This window comes from Gasterosteus aculeatus, chromosome 14 (assembly GCF_964276395.1).
Source record: "Gasterosteus aculeatus chromosome 14, fGasAcu3.hap1.1, whole genome shotgun sequence".
Lineage (NCBI taxonomy): Eukaryota > Metazoa > Chordata > Actinopteri > Perciformes > Gasterosteidae > Gasterosteus > Gasterosteus aculeatus.
The window spans coordinates 3,772,438-3,787,863 of NC_135702.1; the positions used below are offsets into that span (position 1 = coordinate 3,772,438).

General features: G+C 45.6%; 1 protein-coding gene across 1 annotated transcript in view; it reads left to right on the forward strand.

Moving 5' to 3' along the window:
• The first annotated feature begins 1,584 nt into the window (after window positions 1–1,584).
• Window positions 1,585–15,426, forward strand: part of lamc3 (laminin, gamma 3) — a 71,427-nt gene continuing 57,585 nt past the window's right edge. The window contains exons 1-2 of the mRNA XM_040197962.2: window positions 1,585–2,162; window positions 7,410–7,714. Coding sequence (XP_040053896.2) covers window positions 1,775–2,162; window positions 7,410–7,714 — 693 coding nt within the window. The 5' untranslated portion in view covers window positions 1,585–1,774. The remainder of the gene's footprint in view (window positions 2,163–7,409; window positions 7,715–15,426) is intronic.

A 15,426-nucleotide genomic window follows, 5' to 3' on the forward strand; every position in this document is an offset into this window, starting at 1 on the left:
CATTGATTCAATAGTCGTTCTGAGTATACAGGTTTTTGATTTGGGCCGTCACTGTAAATGTTGGTGAATCGGCATCACATCACATTGTGACAGTGAAAATCCTTGAATAAGAGGATTGCTATGCACTGCATTAAAGACGAGTTGTTGGTCTTCACAACCACATTTGGTCACTTTTGTCACTTGTTTAACCATTTTGACACTATAGTGGTACAATACTACACCATTATACGCTCTCCGCTCTTAAACACTGAAAACGTCCTTAAACAAAGTATTTATTTTGAAGTCATTCGCAGCAACTGGAACTGGAACTGTTGTGTGATTATTATTATTATTATAAATTAACCAGCAGATGAAGAATTGAGGGTTGGTTACACACAAAACGTTTCGGTCGCTGTGTGTTATAATGCGGGTGGATGGAATCCAGCGTTGTGATTGGTTGAGAGTGAGTCGCGGGGGCGTGCACTATTCAGCGACGACGTGGGGTACCTGTTCACATTGACCCGCGCGCTCCGTATCACTGCGCACTCAGAGTGACAGGTTAGATTTTGCGCGACCGTTAGTTGTCATTTAAAGTTTTTAGCTCGGCGGCCATCGCCCGAAAAAAAGACGGGAAATCAACAAACAAATGATCGGTTTCAGGGAACGCGAGCTGCCTCAACCGGACAATTAAGGTGGACGTCATGAGCGACGTAAGTGAATGAGATGCGGCGAGATCTTGCTGTACGTTCATCACACGTACGGGGACTATTTTTCTCTAGACCACTGAAATGCGACACACAACGTTTGGTGGCTAAGACCATTTTGTGCTGAAAGGCAGCTATTTACTTACTATTTATAATTTAGCTGATAACCGTATTATAAAAACAATAAGGTACTTGAGGCAGTACTTTATCTTCAATGATGTAACAGTTCGAGTGCGTTGTTGGGCCCGACGCGCAGCGGACGCACACACACACTAGCATCTCCGCTAATAGGTGATCTGGCTCGATTGGTGATGACTTACGGCTGCCATAGAAACCCTTTCCTCCACCTCCTCCAGCTCCTCCAGCTGGTGGATGCGTTGCTTAGTCCGTATGATCTACAGGGATATGCAAAACACTTCTCACTTTCACGCTGGCTGGGGCTTGAGTTGATATTGCTGATGAAGCAGCACAGCTGCTTCACTCCTCTATTTTTGCAAATAAATTGTCCCTTTAGGTCACAGAACTCCCCCCCGGGCGACATCGTTTTATGGAGATGACCCCCGTGCCGCCTGAAGTATTCACGGTACTTTTAGCACCTCCAGTCTTCCACCTTGAATCACCACCGTCAGCATTAACCAGGACGTCACGCTGCGGGGGCCAACTGCTAAGTGCATCTATCACCATATGGATATTTTACATGTGCTGAATGCAGGGGCTTTGGTACTCGGAGGTGTAACAACCTCACTCTAGTATAGTGAAAGCTGTTGGAGAATGTGTTTTCCTGCCAAACAGCATCAGATCAGTCTGAAGCCGGCGGCGGTGCGACGCTTGCGTTGACCAGCAGGTGGAGAACTTTCCATGACCTGTCCTACCCTGCAGCCCCCACCCGAGTCCCTCCTCTGCCTCTCCTGGGCTGCCCCTGATGAGAGGAGGTCCTGCACCAACTTCATTCCACCCCACAAAGGGAGAGCACATGCTGGGGACTCGCCAGAGGGATCAGGCAAACAAAGCTCACAGTCCGGACTTATTTCTTGTTGCCGGATCACTTCTCTCCAGTCTGTTTGCCCTGAATGTGATTGTCCTTTTTAGACATGGAAACGTCCTTCGCCGTGAGCTCTGTCCTCCCGTCCCTGCTGCTCTCGCTTCATCTGCACTGCAGCCTCCTCGCTTGGGCCGCGATGGACTCCTGCATCGACGAGGAGGGCGGGCCGAGCCGCTGCATGCCCAAGTTTGAGAACGTCGCCTTCAATCGCACGGTGGTGACGTCCAACGTGTGCGGCTCGCCGCCCGAGGACTACTGCATGCAGACCGGCTCAACGCGCTCGTGCCGCCACTGCGACGCGTCCGATCCGGACCTGAGCCACGGCGCCGGCCTCCTGACAGACTTCCACAGGAACGAGGAGCCCACGTGGTGGCAAAGCCAGTCCATGTACTATGGTGTCCAGCACCCAAGTTCCGTCAACCTCACCCTCCACCTGGGTAAGAGCTCGTCAGCGCATCACTGGTTCAGCCTGACCTCCCGGGAACCCTTCCTTTTATTTACTCCCCTGGACTGTAGTTTGTGGTCAGTCATCTAAGTCAAGCGGATGTGCCCCCGGGGTTCAATTATCGTCTCTGTTACGATAATGTTGTATATAATGTCCTATTTCATTTCAGAGTGCTTGAATGGGCACTGCATTTGCTGCGTCCTGGACTCAAATCTGATTATCGGTAATTAGATTTAGCGCGCTACACAATCCAGGTGGTTTGCAGAGTTGGAGAGTCCGTTGATGGGACTCCACATCGATGCGCGTTAGGTGTGTTGTCCATTTAAGGCTCAAGCGTTTTCTTTGCAACAAGCTTTGAGTCCTGCAAGTCCACGGATGTGGAAATCCATAAAAGAGAACAGCTGTGCTTAACACACACATTCTTTGTATAATTCAGTCCAGGCCCTCAGCTGCCTTCATAAACAAACACTTGGGCCCAGACTTGGCTTGTGCTTGGAGTGGTTGCAAGCACATGGGTTTAAAGTGGGTGAGGAGGACACACTCTTGCATCCGGCCTGCTTGGATAGCAACTGAGTGATGGTGCAGTGCAGGACCAGGTTTAGATTTAGCCAACATGGGCATTGCTGGTGAAATCATCCGAATCTTTCCGCCGTCAGAACTCCTTTTGGGCCGGAACCTGACCAGAACACAGCGAGCACACGAAGCCGTCATAGAAACGTGTAGCAGGGTTTGGACCAGGCAACAGCCAGAAGTCAAGCTTTTTGTAGATCTGTTGGATTACAGTGCGCATTTTGTATGTGAGCTATCGATCAGATTACAAATGCATCGCCTTCTCCTGCAGGCAGCAATAATCTCCTGTTCATGTCAGCAATAATCAGGTTTCACCACAACAGATACACTGTGCAACTGACTATAAATCACAAGTACGCCACTTCATTTTTTAGGAAATAAGCAGCGGAGCACTTTTTTAAAAAAAGCCCAGAGTTTGGCCGGAATAAACCTTTGACAAGGAACCAGCTGAAGTTAGCCACGCATTTACATAAATTGTATTTGGAATCCTAACGGTACACTTACTTTCCAGGCAGGTACATTTCATCACCCCCGCAGCCATTCACTCCTGCACAGCCGGGGACTTGGTCAGCACGCCGACTGTCACCTGAAGTTATGCAATTACTCTGCTGAAGGTCGTCTGAGAAGTTTTGGAGAGAAGCCCCTCAGATATATATTTTAAATAAACTTAAACTTTTGGAATTCGTAAAATGACACCCGTAGGTAACCGTTACCATCAGAATTGAATTAACAGCTAAACAGCCAAAAAACAAACAGCCTGACTGGGCTGGATTGCTCATTGCCGTTTTTAGTGCTTCTAATTGATGCGACTTATGATGCAGTGAGCATGAGTGCGTTGTTTCAACGGAGAACTTCTATGTGGGAAAGATTTGGAGGGTAGGGTTTAGTCACCGTAATGGGAAAAGCGTGAGTTTACATAATTACACTTTGCATAAGCTGAACTTCAAAGTTCAAAAGCAACATGCACCCACGGACCTGCATGGTCCCCGTGTTAGGCGAGGATTTCCTCCTCCACGCAGTCTTTGCCTTTTGCAAAGCGCCTTTGACTTACTTTTCTTACACTGTGTATATATTTGCATCCGAAAGGCATTTCTCCTTTCACAAAAAATGTTATGAGACGAGCTTGAGCCATTAGCATCATTATCTCATTACCGCGCGGTACCAAGCTGCTGAAATGAGTAACACACCACATTTGTCACTTTAACTGAATTAAGTGGTGGCGATTAATGTTACAAAGCATCTATGAAATTACCATCCTGCTACCATTCATTTGCTGAGCTGTGTACATGTGTGTGTGTGTGTGTGTGTGTGTGTAAAGGAATGTCTCGGCACAGGAATCTTATGCACTACATTGCTCTCGGCCTCCTTTATTTAATGAACCAACCAACGTATTTTTCTGGTTGTACATTCAATACACTTTTTTTCTCAGTTAGAGGTAGAAATCAGCTTTTCCCACGGTGTTAAATGTATCGTGTCTTTGGTTTAATGCGTTGTCGTCTGGACCAACACCACGCGGAAAACACACAAACGTTGCCAGGTCATCAAGCTTCTCATCTAACTCTTGGCGATGAAGGGAACGAATCAGCTTCTAGGCTTTTCTCCCAAAATATCAAAGGGCTCATTCATGGGGAGAGCAAAGTGTGTGTTTGGACTTATATTCCCTCCCTCCTCTCCCTCCCCCATCCAAAAAGTCCTTCTTCAAAGCGGCCAGAGAGACGGCGACCCGATTGATGGGGGAAGCTGAGAATGTCAGAGCTGTGGGTCAAACTCCTGCGTCACGTCCCGCCGGCGCCTCCGTCAGACGGAGAATATTGATTTCCAATAGCAAGACCATCTCTGGCCATGTTTTCATGCGTCGTTGTTTATAATCTATAGTTGTTTTTGGAGGAAGTCACCAACGTTGCTGATGCAGCGTCTGGGGGGGGCGGCGGCGGGGGGGGTTTCTTCTCCTTCAGACATCTCAACACCCACACGTCTGTTGAGTCAGTCTTGCATTCTTTAAAGAATGATAATCATCTTTATTTCGTTGGTCCAAATGAAAGCTCTGTGATCCATCTGGGCCGGGGGGCCGTGGGGGTTTTGGGGGGGGGGGGGCGTCTTCGACGTTAGTGTTTTCTTTTGCCCCTCCAAACAAAACAAGCCCTCTCTCTGAAAGGACGAGAGGCAAATGCTGGGATGATAAACACAGCGGTAGGAGGCAGGGACACATGTTGCAGCCAGGTCACTGTGGTTCTGTGAAAGAGTAGAAGGGAGAGGATGGGGGGGTGTAAACAAAACACAATGAGGAAGAAGGGGGGGGTAGAGAGAGGAAAAGGCCGGGCGGTTTGCTGGTAAGGAATTGGGGTCGGCTTGTTGAGATGCACACAAGACGGTGCAGCTGGTTCTCATTCCGGGCCGCCGAAGACGAGCAACATCCTGCCTCAGAAGTAAAACAAGGATTAAAGTCTGGCCCAGTTGGCGCGACGCTCTCACAGCCAGAACATTGGCGTTGAGTCACAACTCAACATGACTGGGAGATAAATCCACTCATCCTCCTTTTTTTTCCGCTGAACACAAAAATCTCAGCTCGGCGTAAACCAATTGTAAATACTGAGTGCGGCACTTGTGGCGAGTTTAGTCTAGAAGGCCGCCGTGTTTAGTTGACGCTAATGACTCGGGGGTTCTGGGTCGCACGCGGCGCTTCTGCAGCTCCCAGCTTTTACTCCCAAAGTCGGTTGTCTTTGCGAGTGCGTTTGTACTGTTGGATCTGTGATAGCACGGGTTTCTGGGTCGCTCCGCGTGAAGTGACGCCATGCTGTTCCTCCCGGACTCCCAGGCGCTCAAAGAAATGTTGCTCGGCAAACAAACACAAGCTTTTGCTTCAAACTGAGCAGTCCGAACTGCCACCATACGTGTGTGAATTCTATCCTAAGGCGTATTTCATCAATAGTATATGTGTGTTATTTTGCTTGGATAACATTTGGCAGCTTAAACCCCCTCTGTGGTGCGCGCACACACACACACACACACACACACACACACACAAGTGTGAACTCCAGAAAGACGATGAATCGCGACTCATTTAACATTATGCAAACCGATGCGCAAATACCATTCGCAATTACTCTGCGTTTCGTCGCAGGACACCCGACAAATGTGTCCTCTTCTGCCTCTTTTTATGTTTTGTGTTTTAGTCCCAGCGGGGCTGAGCTCACCTCATGCAGCGAGCAAACGATCTCAGGGCTCCTAAAGGAAAGATACCATTAGCGACATCTGCAGAGACGAGACGCGGAGCTTCCTCCATCCCACTTGGCAGAGAAAAAGCAACAGATGTCGTTGCGGCTGCACCAGTGGAAAGTGGCGTCCCTCCATGAACGTGCAGCGCCGGCTGAGAGTCGGTGTCTTAACGATGTAGAAAAACATCCCAGAGTGCAACGGCGACGCCCGCTAAGAGAGTTTCTACGCGTTGCTCGTCGTTCTGGTGTCCGTGTGACTTCGATCGGTGTCTGCCTCTGAATGAGGGTTCTTACTCTGGATTGTGTTAAGGCCCCAAAGTGTCCACGTGAGTAAACGAGGGAATGCCCCACCGAGGAAGAAGAAGGATGAAGCACCGAGGCTCTGTTTGCCTCCATTAGGAAAGAAGACGCCGTCTTTCCCGCAGAACGGAATGAGGCTTTGTTGCAAACCATCAAGGTTCCGCTTTCGTTTTTTCTACACGAGGCGACATTATGCGGCCAAATCAGCAGATAATTCAAGCCATCTGTGTGTGAAATATGTAAAATAAATGCTTGAAGGCATTCTTTCCTAAACTTTACCCCCCCCCGCAGCTTGTGATAATCATCCCTCAACTTATCATGCACCTTAAAAACTACTTCACTGGCATCCCTTCACTTATGATGCCACACCAATTACATCACAACTTATTTGGATCTGCTAAATCCCCAAACTGAAATGGAAACCCCGGTGTGCCGTATCTCCTTGTTCGCTGCGGATCTCCTTCTAGATGAGATTGGACGCTGAAACCCATTTTCTTTCTTCACAGATTTAAGTCATATTTAAGTATAATACAAATCTAAGGAAATGTCTCTCATCTTTTATTCAGTTTTCCCCCTTAAAAACAAATGAAGCCTCACGTTTAACATACCAATCAATAATCATTTTAATTTAATGCCATACCCCCCGTGACACTCATTAGGGTTTTTTGCATGAGGGTTGACCTGTCACTTTCCTATTGATTACATCGGCCGCACCTCCGACGTTCAAAGCATCAGACGACGTTGTAAGTGAGCTTCCCTGCTTCTGCACTCATTAGTCTGCTCCGTGCTACAGTTGTTATTAGAAGAAAAACAGACATTTCGTGTGTTTTCCGTTGACCCGCGTTCCACTTCGGGGGCCCATTATAAGCTGGATGATGAGGAAATAATCCTGGCTATTCTTCTACTCCTGCAGGAACCACATTCATTCATGCTGCGTGGAGGCACAGGAAATGAAGCTGGTCCCCCATTGTTTTCCTTCTCACAATAATGCAATTATGTCTTTTTTTTTCTTTCCTCTGCTCCTGGGCCCTAAACTATCACCCCGCAGCATTTGTCTCTTATACAACCAGCCCTGATCTAACTGTGTAACTACAATGGATCTAGTTCCAGCAGTAACGATTCCATTCAAGGCTAATCACATCTATTCTCCACAGGGAAGGCTTTCGAGATAACCTACGTGCGATTGAAATTCTACACCAGTCGTCCGGAGAGCTTCGCCATCTACAAGCGCACGGCGGAAGGTGGCTCCTGGGTGCCTTACCAGTTTTACAGCGCCTCCTGTAGGAAGACCTACGGGAAGGACGCCAAGGCCTACATCCGCCCGGGAGATGACGAGAGGACGGCTTTGTGCACGGACGAGTTCAGCGACATCTCCCCCCTCACCGGGGGGAACGTGGCGTTCTCCACCCTGGAGGGACGGCCCAGTGCATACAACTTTGATCAAAGCGCGGTGTTGAAGGTGAGGGCCAATTTGGTTTTGTGTCTTTGCGTGAAAGTGCATTCTTTTTTTTTTAATTTACACATTTTGGTCCACTGCTCCACTCAAAGGAATTTTGCAGAATGATGACAACTGACACACTTGATCTAATAACTGAATGTTTTATTGCAGTGGAATTGATCAGTTTGAATATATAAATTGAGCAAAATCAATATTTATTTAAATTGACACATGTTTTATATAGATAAAATATGAAAAACATCCCGGAACCTTTTGCTTTAGTGTGCATTACATTCAATAACATTGAATCCATATTTGATGATGCACAATCGAGTTGAACTCTGCCATATTCCTTTCCATAAACGTGTGATGAATAATATATGTGAACAAATTACCACACCAAAAAAAGGTTACCATTCACCTGGAGCCACAAAGGGCTGCTCTCATTATGTAGATAGCATTTTGTATGATATCGGGACCACCGCCTCAGGCGTAAACTTTTACAAAAACAAACATATACTCATACACAAACAAGACCTGAAGCCTTTTTTAAGGCAACTGAAGGGAATGCAATGTTATATTTAGCTCTGATTAACATTGATGAAGCTTTGAGAGGGCTGAGCTGAATTAATGGCGGCCTCTTGGGGGAGAGTCAAGGAGGGGTGGACACAGCAAAGCGTGGCTACAAATGAGTAAATATAGCGCTTAATGCCGGCTCTCCTCCTTCTCCTGGAGGGCGATAAGTATGCGTGTGAGCGTCTGACCTCCCTACTTCAGTGAAAGACTTTCTTCTGATAATATCTATAATTATTTCCAGGTGTCAGTATTACTTAGAGCAGCTTATAGGCCAATTGGCACGGAAATATACAGTCGAAATATACGCGTCAAATGTGTTAAGTTAGTAAACATAAGAAGACAAAATCAAAAAAATCAAGATAACATGAAATTTCTACAATAAATCTGTTTTTCAGTGAATACATGAAAGATCAGAGGTTTGCATCCCGAGTGCTGCGTGCGGTTCGTGTTCAGCAACAAATGCACGTTGGGGAAATTAGAAAAAGATAACGGGTTCTATTAAATATTAATGGAATAAAAACGTTCTGTTTTTTCCTTCAATTCAGAACATTTTTTCATTTGAGTTTTTATAATCACTTCCTTTCAGTGCCTGAACATTTCCATGAAAACATGAATATTGCTAGTTATAATAATAATAATTTAGCAAAAAAGATGCAATTATATGTCCCTTAAAAAGTATTTGCTGTTGCAAGAAATAAGTATAAATAAACCGCAACAGCGATACTGCAGTAAAACAATGTAAAGTATGCATTATTAATACCCACCCCACCCGTGATGATTAAAGGATTAGAAATCTAGCTTTTTGTTTCTCAGTTCATAGGAAGTGGACATGCTGTGTGTGTGTGTGTGTGTGTGTGTGTGTGTGTGTGTGTGTGTGTGTGTGTGTGTGTGTGTGTGACATCTAACCTGACATGTAGTGGACGTGGGTCTTCAACAATGACCTTGGAATATTAAAGCAAAAGGCACCATGATCAGTCCGTCGCGTCTTACATGACTTTTCGTCTGAGCAACCAAAATGTTGTGAGCAAGTCGAGACGACCAACTCTGTAGAGGAAGCCGTCCTCCTCCACAATCGTTGAATAAGAAGAGTAATGGTGTCTTATGGAGGACGAGTTGAGGGTATGAGGTATGACCCTGCATAACCGTAGAACCTTCTTCTTGTAGTTACAATGAGAGGGTTATTGGAGGGTTTGTGTTGCTCGGCCTCCCAGAATATTTGCAGTGGTCTGCATATGGCTGTTATAAATCAATTTGAAGATGATTTTGCTATAGTACGCCCAGGTTTTTCGATATTCCCCTGAGCTCACTCTCGACGTCTTGAAACTCGGCTGTGAAATATGTCGTGTTTCAAATCTCTGAACGCGACGTTCAATGAAAAACTGCTGAAGCAAACCGCAGACGGACTCGGGGCAGATTAATGGTGTGTGCCGTCGCCAGTGTTTCTGAATTTCTTTATCCAACCATTCTCCCTAACAGATTTAAATGTAGTTTATTCTCAAAAGCTGCAATATGAAGTTAGATTTAAACATAAATACACATTATCCGGCCACCCTTGTTTCATTTACGGTCTTAAACCTCTGTAATTAATGTAATATTCTAAAAGCAGAAAAGTGTGATGCAGGTTTACAAGCCCCTGGGGCTACACATGGTATCTGAGCCTGCACACATAAACCCCCCCCACTGCCACCCTGACACACATGCTTTCTGTACCGGATGCTGTCTTCTCATAACCCCCTTCGCCGCACCTCCCATCAACCTCTGCACTTTGAACGGCTGACGTGTCTGAGACCCCCCACGGAGTCGAAGGCAGCAGAGTCGTCCCGTTTTCATAACTGGAGGATGAAAAAGGAGTCGGCGGTGGAGCCTCTCCCGCTCTCCAGCTTAAACTGAGCTGCAGTGAGGAGCAGACGTCTGGCAGGACGTTGCTAAGCAATAAGAAGTCCGTAAAAAGGCCTGCGGAGAAGGATTCCCAGGCACAAAGATGTTCATCATCCACCACACAGTGTGTTCCTTTTCTTTACATCCTGCTTTATTAGCTCTACTTCATCATCATTTATAAAAATGCTTTCCATAAAAAGGTAGCAGCAGCTTGCTTTATCTGTTTAAAGATGATTAAACTGATTAATCCCTGCACACACTAGTCTTCTACCGATGAGCTGTTTGGGCCTCCATCAGTTCATACAACTCTGGACTCAACAACCGGCTGGAGAGGACACACACAAATGAGCCGGTTCCGTAACAAGTCATGGAAGAATTTGAATTTACTTTAATACGATTTTTGATAAATTTCAGTTATTTTTGCGAGGAAAAAAAACAAAAGAGAGAAAAATATCTGTCTCTCCCTGACACATAAAACACGAGGAGGATATTTTCTCGAGGTAAATGAGTAAAAGACTTTGTGAGTGAGACTGCCGGTACTCGGCCTTCTGCAGTGTTATCACACCGCGTGCAATGTGAGAGAATCCCTAAAAACAACTTGTTGTGGGAAGCTGTTAATGTTCTGCACACATGTTCTTTTTTTGTGAGTTCTGAAGCTTCAGCAGTTATCAAAGCTTTGGGCAGGTGGCAAGAAAGAGGCACAAACCTGACTTGCTTACTTACTAAGAGTCATATTATAAAGAGACAAACTGCACAAAACGGCCCATTGACAGCGTTACTGCTCCCTTCAGCGTGCCAACACGCTGAATTAACACTAAACAGCACGTCTGTAGACTTGGAGGTTGCCGCTGAGGCGACGGCATTCAGCACTTTTAAAGGATTCCACAGGACTGCTCATGTTGAAGGCTGAACTTTTGGCAGCACGGTTAGATTTATTCTTGCACTATATAACGGAAACGCCGAGGTACTCAAACACCTCGTGAATATCCCGGAGACCCCGGCGACTTCAAATGAGCTTTTCCATCGCTTCCGCTACATCGTTGTAGCTTCCGACATCCTTGTTTGGTAATCCAGGAGACTTTGATTCCCGGGAGTGTCCCCCCCCCGCATTTCCAAGCGTGTTGCTGTCTCTTACTGTCCGGGTCGAGCAGCAGCGCAGCGTTCGCTCTGCGGAGAAGCAACATCATTGCTGTCGTCCTGCGTGTGTGGAAGCACTTTCACCGGCTGAATGGGGGGAAAATACAACTAGGGGACGAATGCATTAGTCAGTGTGTGGAGTTTTATCAGCAGTATCTTTGTTTACAGGCACATGTTTTCCTGCAGCTAACTCAATTCTATTCCATTTGCACTTAACATCCTGTCACATCTCACCCAGGGCATTAAAACTTCTCCTCATGTAAAATACCATTCAATAAATTATTATCGTAGTATTGAATGATTTATTATCTTTGTGGAAAGTAATTAAGATCAGTATCAAAAGTCCAGATCAGATGTGGGAACCGCTGTTCCACATAAAAATAATTGTGGAGGGAGGAAATCCAATGCACCAGATTTAAGCAGTAGCCTCCTGAAGTAAAGATAAACGTTAATTATTTCGCTGTACACAAATTATTGTTGAATTAATGGCCACTGTCAAGAAGCTTTACAATGAACACAATGCATCTTTTCAAGCTGAGTAGCTCGTTACATAATTACGTCTTTATTTACTTTAAAATGAGTTGCAGCCTCTGCAGGATCGCTTCATTCACAAATAACTGGCCCCAAAGGGCTTGTGTTGATTGTAATCACCGTACGGAAATACACAAACCAAGTCCTTCCTTTCTTGTCTATAAATGCAACCTCTTTGCCCCTTTAAAAGCTTCATTACTCTTTCATAACAGCGGGACATGTGGTACTTCTCACTGACCTTGCTTGAACATTTCCAGGTTTTCCATTTCACGCCAAAGCCGCCCCGCGTAAAGACAGACGGCACGGGCTCCTGTGCCATCGGCGTGGGGGCCTTAGAGTACTTACATTAAGACCTGCCTGCTAATGGTGTTGTTGGCTGGATCTCGGTGTGCTTTGAATGACATCGACCCGCTCATTGCAAAGCTGTGGGGGATCAATATAAGCCAAGAATACATAGATTGGGTGGTAAATCTCCCAGCAGAGGTGCCAAACACCCCCGTCTCCCTCGCTCCGCCTTCCCTCTCTGCCTCCCTCCTAAACAACGAGATGAGAAGACCCGTAATTGGCCGTGATCCGTTCTCCCATTAGTATAAAAGGCGAATCAATTGCACAATTTCTTTCATTATATCTGCGATTTCAATTCTCTTTGGACGGCGATGGGACAGAGGGGCGTAGCGAGCAAAAACAAAGGCCTATCAATGTCGTCACCAGTTGAGATGGAATCCTATGAAAACGAGGAGAAACGGTGCGTAAAACATAGAAGAAGGAGGGAGCACAGTACATGCAAGGTTCTAATAGCTATTGGTTTGAGCAATAAATAACACCTTGTACACAAATCCAGAAAGGCTCTTTTGTTTCCCTCTCGTATGAATAGTGAGTCGTGCATCTGACAACAGATTTTAGTTTCCATTTGAAGGCCTGGAGGCTACTTTGTCGGCTTGAATATTTCAGCTTGAGAATCAGCTAATCTTAGCACGCAAACCAGCCTAATTACATCGGTTGCACACGGTAAACATTACCTGCTTTAACTCAGCAAGTCAGCTTAGTCGCTGGCAGAACGTTCGTATGCTCATAACAATATTGAGCAGAAGAGAAGTAAGAGAAATGTCAACGCTGTGATTGTAATCGCTGATTAGCTGCTAAAAAACAAAGGCCTTTTGTGTTTATCAGGCAAAATTAGTCTTTTATTAAGTTATTGCAATCAGAGGAAGTGCTCAAAGCACTCACTGTCCATTATTTCCAGCATTGTTTGGAGCAATTCTGTAATTGAAGTGAGCAGTTATACAGCTAATGCGGTACAAGCATTACCCCGGAGGTGCAAAAGAGGCCCGAGCCGACCACATTTCATCCGTCTGACGGACGCCGTCGACCGCAGACAGCGAGTCATTAATGGATGCTGCAGTAAATACGGACTTCTCTGAGGGACGAAATAGCAGATAATGAATTCCTTTATTTTCTTGGTGGCAGTTAGAGATTTGGCATTTGTGTTTGAAATCATAGCCTCTACGTAAACATTCTCTACCGAGCATAAAATGATCCCTGTTCCTCGCCCCTCTGCATATGGCTCATACAGAAGCATGCATATTGCATGAGGCTTAAAACAGGAATTGCATTCCGCCTGTTTTATTAGCATTTTAATCCCTTTGCAGATTTAACGCTTGCGCCTCAGTCTGAAGAGCGCTTAGTTTCAGTGTAGAGACTTCACAAGCTTCATCTGCTGCTTTTAAAATAGATCTCCTTGTCATTTTGAGGGGTCGGGGCAACATTACATTGAAAGAAGAACAAACATGATGTGACACAGGTGGGTTTTTTTCTTATGTACAAGTCACCTGAACAGTGTTATCTGTCGCACCAGCCGTCTAATGTGCCGCGTTTGCGTTGCCAAAGGCTTTTACTTTGGAATAAACAACGCTGACCTTGTAGCATGTAGCATTTAGATGTTTTTGCTCCGAGGTAATGGCTTACTGGAAAGTGGGCTGTGTTGTCCAGTTTGTAAAGCTCTCTTTTTTTCCCAATAATAATGCACAGGATGAAAGCTGCTTTTTCAATTGTAATTTAATTTGTTCAGTCACCCATTAAAGCGGTTTGCGCCTCTTCAGCCACCAGTCCAAGACCCCCCCCCATTCCCCCCACCACACATTTCCATCTCCCTCTTCTCTCTAGAAAAGCAGTGTGGCAAATTGGAGCTCTGGCGTTGAATGACAACGAGATAAAAAAAATAAAAAAAAACATATTGAGGCCAGAGTGAACGTAAGCAATTCAATTAAAAAGTTATTAACTTGCGAATGAGGGACACTGCTCTCTTTTCCGTCAATGCCTGCAGCCAGAGGCTTCAGAGTTCAAGGACACTGACTGAAGGACGCGAGAGAAGGGAAGAGAAGGGGGGAAAAAAACTGACTGGACGGGAGACGAGAGCGATGGAACAGGTGAAGGTCGGGAGCCGCTGAGCGGAAAAAACTTGCGCGCTTGATATCGTCCGAAAAATAAGCCGCGTGCACGTCGCTGTGCGTGCGCTCGTCTGATCATTAGACCGTTGTTGTCTGAAGCAAGGGACTGGCTCGGTGCCACTCGCCAGGCCTCGGTCATGCTACGTCAGCATCACTGCGCCACTGTGGGCACACACTCCGAGGGAGTGAGAATCAAAGTTAATTAAGCTTTCGCTGCGGTTTGCAGAAATAATATGTAATGGGTTGACTACTAATTAACCCTAAGAAAGTGCTTGCTTTCAGTGCAGTGTGTGATATTTGGAACAACGTGTACTTCCCCGCACGTAGTTAGCACTGTTCCACCGAGCATAGCTAACAACTCCTCCATATGATAATGGCCTCGTAGGCTGTGATGAATGAAGAGAGTATTTGCTTTTATATTCCTGTAAGTGAGAACTTTAAAATGCGTTTAAAGGACATTATTGTCCCTGCTTGTGTTATGTGGGACACAATAGAAAAGGCTGACTTCTCTCTCGTTATTAGAGGAGAGAGTGTGATATCATGATCGTTATCAGTAATGATCAGCAGTTTATGCTAATCTCTTCTTTTTTTATGATTTTACAAAAGGTCAGGTCACGTCCAGGGCGACTTTCCCTCGTTATTTTGGGAAATATTACATTTTCCTTTAAGGTAGAATTCCATAAAACTTCAACGGAGGCTCTTTTTTGTGGCTTGCCAGAGAGACATTTTCATCAAAATCTCTTAGGCGCAATTAACAGAGAGGTAGGACGAACACTAATCCCTGGACTTTGGATAACCTTATTGTTCGTACTTTTGGGGGGCTTGATTCATTTATTTGGACGCTGTCATTGCATTCCGTAACGGCGTCCTTGTTGACTAAATGCGCTTCAAATACCAACAACCCTCTAAAGACGCTAATAAATTGCCGTAATGCGTGTGGCTATTGCTGTTGATCTTTGTGACTTGGTATGCATTCGCAACGAGGCTCATAGAAAGGTGCTGATTTGGTGCAAAATGTGTGCATATTAACTACTGTGCACTGTGTAAGTGTGTTTTGTGTATTTTTTGCGCGTTTGGCAACTATTCATTTTTAACATATTCTGTTTCTCGCAGCTACCTGTTTCCATTCACGTTGCCTTTATTGATTGAAAGCCTCAATCAGTG